This window comes from Erythrolamprus reginae, chromosome 2, assembly GCF_031021105.1.
Source record: "Erythrolamprus reginae isolate rEryReg1 chromosome 2, rEryReg1.hap1, whole genome shotgun sequence".
Taxonomy (NCBI): domain Eukaryota; kingdom Metazoa; phylum Chordata; class Lepidosauria; order Squamata; family Dipsadidae; genus Erythrolamprus; species Erythrolamprus reginae.
In genome coordinates, this window is record NC_091951.1 from 17475612 (window position 1) to 17484671 (window position 9060).

The 9060-nt window shown below is 40.7% G+C and overlaps 1 protein-coding gene across 1 annotated transcript in view; it reads left to right on the forward strand.

Moving 5' to 3' along the window:
* LOC139159201 (vomeronasal type-2 receptor 26-like) overlaps nucleotides 1-3339 on the forward strand; it is a 32530-nt gene extending 29191 nt beyond the window's left edge. Inside the window, exon 8 of the mRNA XM_070736552.1 lies at nucleotides 2435-3339. Within this exon, the coding sequence (XP_070592653.1) occupies nucleotides 2435-3339 (905 nt within the window). The remainder of the gene's footprint in view (nucleotides 1-2434) is intronic.
* Nucleotides 3340-9060: the final 5721 nt, after the last annotated feature.

Consider the following 9060-nt stretch of genomic DNA (forward strand, 5'->3'; position numbering starts at 1 on the left):
TCAAAGAATTGGACAAAAATAGCAACTAATAAAACTCATCTGGAATATCTAATTGGACTTTAGAAATATCCCTTTCCTACATAGCACTCAAATTCATGTTCCATGTGCTGCAGCAAAAGACACCTTGTTTACCCTTGTTAAGTGACATGTTTTGAGTGACACAGGGGAAGGTTTGGTAGGGAAGGTTTGCCTATTTGCCGATGACTCTAAAGTGTGCAATAGGGTTGATATTCCTTCGAGGCGTCTGTAATATGGTAAATGATTTAGCTTTACTAGATAAATGGTCAAAGCAATGAAAACTGCAGTTTAATGTTTCCAAATGTAAAATAATGCACTTGGGGAAAAGGAATCCTCAATCTGAGTATTGTATTGGCAGTTCTGTGTTAGTAAAAACTTCAGAAGAGAAGGAATACTGTGTTCAGTTCTGGAGACCTCACCTACAAAAAGATATTGACAAAATTGAACGGGTCCAAAGACGGGCTACAAGAATGGAGGAAGGTCTTCTTAAGCATAAAACATATCAGGAAAGACTTAATGAATTCAATATGTACAGTCTGGAGGACAGAAGGAAAAGGGGGAACATGATCGAAACATTTAAATATGTTAAAGGATTAAATAAGGTCCAGGAGGGAAGTATTTTTAATAGGAAAGTGAACACAAGAACAATCTGAAGTTAGTTGGGGGAAAGATCAAAAGCAACATGAGAAAATATTATTTTACTGAAAGAGTAGTAGATCCTTGGAACAAACTTCCAGCAGACATGGTTGGTAAATCCACAGTAAGTGAATTTAAACACGCCTGCGATAAACATATATCCATCCTAAGATAAAATACAAAAATACACACGTTGGAGGCTTCAGGATTGCCAAAAAGGTTTCCGGCTAGAGCCTTTGTTAATTGGAATAAAGACTTATTGAATGCAGAGATTTATAAAGCAAAAACATGATCTTTATTCTTTCTCTCTTCTGTTACAAAACTACATCATTTGCAGGCAAACACTTTTATCTCATTCTTTTTAGTAGTTAAATCAACATGCAGTCAAAGTGGCGAAGTTGGGAATAGTAGTAGTTGACAAATCCCAAAAATCATTGGACAATCAATGGAATTTTCAATACTGTTCTGGTTTCCGGCTAGAGCCTTTGTTAATGGGAATAAAGGCTTACTGAATGCAGAGATTTATAAAGCATGATATTTATTCTTTCTCTCTTCTGTTACAAAACTACGTCATTTGCAGGCAAACACTTTTATCTCATTCTTTAGTAGTTAAATCAACAAGTCTGCAGAGAGGGGCGGCATACAAATCTAATAAATAAATAAATAAATAAATAAATAAATAAATAAATAAATAAATAAATGAATGAATGAATGAATGAATGAATGAATGAATGAAACATTCTCCAAGCATTCCTCCCTTATCTTAAGATTTATGACTAGGAAGCATTAGCCCAGAGTAATAAAAACAGCAGATAAAAGACACAAAAAGCAGAGCTTGCTTCAAAGCCGTGGAGCGGTACCTCTATATTGATTTATAGCAGAATTGAAAACTTCTTCTCCACTGACACCTGGATGTGACAAATTAATTACTTAATTAATTAACCTGTTCTTCACCTTAATATTTCTTCCCTGACACTTGCTCTCTTAATCTCTGTAATTGTCTGAAATGAAAATTTAACCATCTATTTAACCATCTCTCCTTCACTGGAGTCTGAACTCATAGAAACATCCTGTGGTTGGTCTCCACCTTGTTCTGCTACCTGTAAACCAGGACCTGCCACTAATTCATAAACACTGTCTGAATCAGAATCTTCAAAATCTTCAAACTGAACAGGAGTATACACAACAATTTGTGAGGAATTTTTTCTTCATATCTTCATTGGAACAAGGATTTGGACTGTATTCAAAGGGGAGTGGCTTTGCAATATTTTATGTTTTCCTGATATAGTTCAGAAGTTGTCACCAGGAAACAGAGCGTTCAGAGGCCAACAATATGACATACAAAGGCAAAAAATGGTTGAAGGGTGGGGCCAGTGGGGGGGTGAGGCTTTGGCATCTTTTCAGTCACTTTTAGGGGGAAAAGTGTGTCTTATACTCTGAAAAATACAGTATATATTTTCATGTGACAACACTAAAGAAATGACATTTGGCTACAATTTAAAGTAGTGAGTATACAGCTTGAATAACAGTGCAATTGTGCTGTCCTCAGAAAATGATGCAACATACAGCCATTAAAGTCAAAACTGCTAATATTAAACTGGATTGTAAGCTTCCTACATTAGGTTTAAGATGGGCAACCAGGCTATGTCCATATCTATATTTCAGTTTACCAATTATTATGGCTTTCTTGTCTCTGAGCATTAGCTGTCATCCAAAGAAGGTCTTTGTTGGAATGTTAAAGGAGAGACTGTAAAAATAATATTACTTACTGTTTTCTCAGATACTGAAAAATGCACCAAATGCCCAGATGATAAATATCCAAATGATGACAGAATCCAATGTATCTCCAAAAGAATAACCTTCCTCTCCTATGGAGAACATCTGGGCATCATCCTGGTCTCCTTTGCTGTATTCTTGCTTCTAACAACAGCCTTTGTTTTAATCACATTCCTTAAATACTTAGAAACTCCCATTGTCAAAGCTAACAACCGTGACCTCTCCTACATCCTTCTGGTTTCCCTCTTGCTCTGTTTTATGTCCTCCTTTTTCTTCATTGGCCAACCAAGGAAAGCCACCTGCCTTCTCCGACAAACAATGTTCAGCATCATTTTCCCAGTAGCTGTGTCTTGTGTGTTAGCCAAAACAATCATGGTAGTGTTGGCCTTCCTGGCCACTAAACCAGAGAGCAGGGTGAGGAGATGGTTGGGGAAGAACTTGGCCAACTCCATCATCCTTTCTGGTTCTGCTGGAAAAATTGTAATTTGTGCAATCTGGCTGGGAGTTTCTCCTCCATTTCCTGACTCTGACTTGCATTCCCAGTCTGGAGAGATTATTCTTCAGTGCAATGAAGGCTCTGTCACCATGTTTTATGTTGTTCTCAGCTACATGGGTTTCCTTGCTGCCATTTGCTTCACAGTGGCTTTCCTGGCCAGGAACTTGCCTGGGGCGTTCAATGAAGCGAAACTGATTACCTTCAGCATGCTGGTCTTCTGCAGTGTTTGGATCTCTTTCCTGCCCACTTATTTGAGCACGAAAGGGAAATATATGGTGGCCGTGCAGATTTTCTCCATCTTGGCTTCTGGTGCTGGTCTTCTGGGCTGCATCTTCTTCCCCAAATGCTACATTATCATCTGGAGACCAGATTTAAATACTAAACAACATTTAATTATAAAAGTCGGTATTTGATCATGAAGTGGTTTCTCGGGCTCATAACACTTAATTATTTATTACAGTTATTATTGAGTTTTCCTGCTTGTTTTGACAATTAATTTTATTTCAGACCAAAAGAAATAAACATACAAAAATGTAAGACTAACTTAAGATAAACAAAAAAGTGTAAAATAAATTAATTAATAATTGAAATAATCATGAAACTGGGGAAGGACAAGATAAGAAATAAGATTATATTATCATATAGGACTTACTGACTGACTTTCTGAATAAGTAAATAAAGAAACAAATGTTTGAAACAAGTTTACCAGTCAGGTGGTAATTGATTCCAATTTTGCAAAATCTTTCCAATTTTGCAAAATCATTTTTGTGATCTTTTATAATATACAGCAAAGAGATGAGTTTAGAGTCATTTTTTGAAAACTCTATAAATGTTTTATGAAACTGATTTAAAGACCATGACGTTAATTACAAAGAATCTCTATTGTGGGAAAAAAATCTGTCTTGTTTTTTAATAAATTGAATAACAAAACCTTGAAGCTTGATTACCAGAATATAAAATGACCACTTCAAAGGAATCATATGATTTATGGGCCATTAAAGTGCTTGAACTTTTAAAAACTTTTCTTATCGAGAAATTATTAGTGAAGGCAGACAAATCCTTTAGGAGACAACTGAAATGTGAGAAAAAAGGAATTTAACATTTATACAGTATTTACATATCAGTGGCATGTTGCTTCCGGTTTCGCTTGTTTCTGCAAACCGGTAGCAGTTTTGTCAGGTGGCAACACCCACCTGCCTGGGATGCTTCTGCGAATGCACAGAAGTGTTGCACGAGCACAAACCAATAGCAATAGGTTTTAGAACCTCCTACTGATACACGCATACAGTGGTACCTCTACTTACTAACTTAATTTGTTCCATGACCAGGTTCTTAAGTAGAAAAGTTTGTAGAAGAAGCAATTTTTCCCCTAGGAATCAATGTAAAAGCAAATAACGTGTGCAATTGGGAGAACCACAGGGAGGGTGGAGGCCCTATTTCCTCCCAGGAGATTCCTAGAGGGGCCCCCACAGAGGCTTCTCCCTGCCTTTTCTGGTTACAGTTTTGGAGGCTTGGGTTTGTAAGTGAAAAATGGTTCTTGAGAAGAGGCAAAAAAATCTTGAACACCCGGTTCTTATCTAGAAAAGTTTGTAAGTAGAGGCGTTCTTAGGTAGAGGTACCACTGTACCTGTAGCTGCAGAAGTGACCACAAAGACTATCCAGGCCTCTTCACCCAAGAGAGGGAAAAGAAAAGAAATTCAAAGAATGTTGAGTCATTGAAGGAAAATAATAATGAGTTTCTCTCTTATAAAAGTATTTTTTTTGGCAAAGAATTTTTTTACTTTTCTCTCGCCAATCACAGTACAATAAAAATTATAACAACAACATCAAATTGTTTTACAATAAATCGATTTCAGGAAGTTATAGAATACAATGCTACCACCTTCACTTTTGACATATGAATAAAAATAGCTGCCCAATTTTTAATGCTATATAAATATACTATTAGCTAAGACCCCATTTAAGCTGTTCCAAATTCTTGTATCTCATATTGAATAGGCTGAAAAGTTTCAAATCTCCCCTAATCGCTTTCTTATCAAATTTCATATATAATCAATACCCTTTACAAATAGTTAACGCCTATTAATAAAATACCCTTAAAAAAACATTTGAAAAATTCTTACGGTAGCGTAGTCAAAGGGGAAAAAATAAACCAAATAGTATCACCAAATATTGCCTAATTAATCCAATTACCAACCTAATTACTAACTGCTTTATATAAGAAATTAAAAATGAAAAGGATAGAATCAAAATAAAATTAAATCTATAAAAAATAAAATGAAGTTAAGTCTCTAAAGAAATTAAGAAATAAAAAAATCCAAGCGGACTTTAGTTCAAGTGTACAGCAGAAAAAATATTGGAAAACTGCAGCCACCATATACCGCATAACGTTCAATCAAAAAAAGTTAGAACTGTCAGAAACAGTTCATGGGGGGTGTGGGTGAAGGAAGAGTCAGAGGGTAAAAACCACTCAGATACATAGTTTAATTTTTTTTTTTTTTAGTATTGAAATATTAAGTTTCCTTTACTGAAATGATATAGTTTATTTGGATAGAATATCTATATGAGATGAGTACAATAATTGTATAGCGAATACTATATGTCGACATAATGATGTAAATTATGATGTACCTGCTCTTCCTTCTTTTTAGATTTTTGTAACACAATAAAAACTATTTTTAAACAAAAAATGTAAGAAAGAGAATAGAAAATTACACTAAATATCTCTATCTTGAACACCCAGTTCTTATCTAGAAAAGTTTGTAAGTAGAGGCGTTCTTAGGTAGAGGTACCACTGTACCTGTAGCTGTAGAAGTGACCTCTAAGACTATCCAGGCCTCTTCGCCCAAGAGATGGAAAAGAAAATAAATTCAAAGAATGACAAGTCATTGAAGGAAAATAATAATGAGTTTCTCTTTTATAAAAGTATTTAATGTACTAGCAAACTTTATAAATAATAGACATAAGCTATAATACTCTTTTTTAATGAAATAACCCAGGATGTATGCAGTAAAACAAAATAGGATGACCTTTTATTTTATTTATCATTAGAGTTGAAAGGTCATCTAATCCAAGCCCCTGCTCAAGCAGGAAACCCTACACCACCCCAGCCAGATGGCAGTCCAATTTCCTTTTGAATGGGTCAAGTGATGGGGCATTCACAACCAACACTGGCAGGCTGTTCCACTGGTTGATTGCTCTCACCATCAGAAAGTTCTTCCTGGACAGGTGTTCCCTTACCATTTTCTTCACTATTTTAACTTGTGTTCCTAATATTTTTTTGGGATGCTGTTTTTGATAGGTTGGGCTGTTTTGAAGGACAACGCCCAATTGCACGAGTGACGAACTATCTTCGTTCAGCATTATTTATTTATTTATTTACTTACTTACGTATGTTGGAAGGGACCTTGTAGGTCATTTAATCCAACACCCGCTCGGGCAGGAGTCCCTACACCAGTGATTTATTTATTTATTTTATTTATTATTTAGATTTGTATGCCGCCCCTCTCCGCAGACTTGGGGCAGCTCACAACAAAGTGAAAACAATTTACAACAAATCTAAATTACTGTTTAAAAATATTTAAAAGACCCCATTTTCTAAACACACATACATACAAACATACCATTCATAAATTGTATATGCCCGGGGGGAGATGTCTCAGTTCCCCCATGCCTGATGACAGAGGTGGGTCTTAAGGAGCTTACGAAAGGCAAGGAGAGTAGGGGCAGTTCTAATCTCTGGGGGGAGTTGGTTCCAGAGGGCCGGGGCCGCCACAGAGAAGGCTCTTCCCCTGGGGCCCGCCAACCAACATTGTTTAGTTGATGGGACCCGGAGAAGGCCCACTCTGTGGGACCTAATTGGTCACTGGGATTCGTGCGGCAGCAGGCGGTCTCAGAGATATTCTGGTCCAGTGCCATGAAGGGCTTTAAAGGTCATAACCAACACTTTGAATTGTGACTGGAAGTTGATCGGCAACCAATGCAGACTGCGGAGTGTTGGTGAAACATGGGCATACCTAGGTAAGCCTATGACTGCTCTTGCAGCTGCATTCTGCACGATCTGAAGTTTCCGAACACTTTTCAATGGTAGCCCCATGTAGAGAGCATTACAGTAGTCGAACCTCGAGGTGATGAGGGCATGAGTGACTGTGAGCAGATAGGGCCGCAACTGATGCACCAGGCGAACCTGGGCAAACGCCCCCCTCGCCACAGCTGAAAGAAGGCTCTCTAATGTGAGCTGTGGATCGAGGAGGACGCCCAAGTTGCGGACCCACTCTGAGGGGGTCAATAATTCCCCCCCCAGGGTAATGGAAGGACAGATGTAATTGTCCTTGGGAGGCAAAACCCAGAGCCACTCCATCTTATCCGGGTTGAGTTTGAGTCTGTTGACACCCATCCAGGCCCCAACAGCCTCCAGACACTGGCACATCACTTCCACCGCTTCGTTGATTGGAAATGGGGTGGAGATGTAAAGCTGGGTATCATCAGCGTACTGATGATACCTCACCCCATGCCCTTGGATGATCTCACCCAGCGGTTTCATGTAGATATTAAATAGCAGGGGGGAGAGGACTGACCCCTGAGGCACCCCACAAGGGAGAGACCTCAGAGTCGACCTCTGGCCCCCCACTAACACCGACTGCGATCGACCGGAGAGGTAGGAGGAGAACCACTGGAGAACAGTGCCTCCCACCCCCAACCCCTCCAACCGGTGTAGAAGGATACCATGGTTGATGGTATCGAAAGCCGCTGAGAGGTCAAGAAGCACCAGGACAGAGGATAAACCCCTGTCCCGGGCCTGCCAGAGATCATCCATCAATGCGACCAACGCAGTTTCCGTGCTGTAACCGGGCTTGAAACCCGACTGCTGGGGACCTAGATAATCGGCTTCTTCCAAGGACCGTTGGAGCTGGAGTGCCACCACCTTCTTGACAACCTTCCCCATAAAGGGAAGGTTGGAGACTGGCCAGTAGTTATTAAGTACGGCTGGGTCCAGGGAAGGCTTCTTGAGGAGGGGGCGCATGAGCGCCTCTTTATAGGATGATGGAAAGGATCCCCTCCTCAAGGAAGCGTTGACAATCTCCTGGACCCAACTCCGTGTCACCGCCTTGCTGGCCGAAACCAGCCAGGAGGGACACGGATCCAGTAAACAGGTGGCGGAACTCACAGCTCCAATGGCCTTGTCCACTTCATCAGGCGTCACCAGATCAAACTCTTCCCAGACAGGTTGACAAGTATGGGTCCCAATCACCTCGACTGACTCGTGGTCAGCCGACTCTGTTTTCCAATTGGAGTCGAGGTCCGCCCGGATCTGAGCGATTTTATCAGCGAAAAACATGTTAAAATACTCTGTAAGGGCTCCCCAACTCCCCCCTGGTTAAGAAGGGAGCGGGTCACCCTAAACAGAGCGGCCGGGCGGGATTCTGCTGATGCAATCAAGGCGGCATGATACGCGGATCTTGCCGCCTTGAGCGCCACTTTGTAAGTCTTAATAAAAGCTCTTACAAGTGTTCGATCGGATTCAGACTTACTCTTCCTCCATCGCTTCTCTAGACGTCTCTCCTGGTGTTTCAACTCCCAGAGCTCCTCGTTGAACCATGGAGCTCTACGGGGTCTAGCACCACGGAGAGGTCGCAAAGGCGCAATCCAATCAAGAGCCTCCGCTGCAGCCTTGTTCCAGGCTTCCGCAAGAGACTCCGCCGAACTGTGGACGAGTGCATCTGGAATAACCCCAACCACCGCCAACCCGGCTACCTCCTCGAGCAGCACAGGCAGGGCTTTTGACACGCAGCTGGGAGGCAGGTATGTGAGAAACAAGCCCACCTGAACCCCTAAGTCCAGCTTCATCAAGAGAGACTCGCAACCCGCAATCTCTGGAGCAATGAGTCCACGTAGGCAAAGGCTCTCCCTGGCTATAATAGCCACTCCTCCCCCCTTCCCTGGGGTCTAGGTTGATGCCATATCTGAAACCCAGCTGGGCAAATTTCAGAGAGAGGAACTCCTCCCTCTGGGCCCAGCCAGGTTTCAGTAATACATGCCAGGTGAACAAATGATGGTGAACGTTATTTCCTTTGGGTGCCAAACGAGCATGCATGTGCACTATTGCACATGCGTGAGTGCCCACACCCTTAATT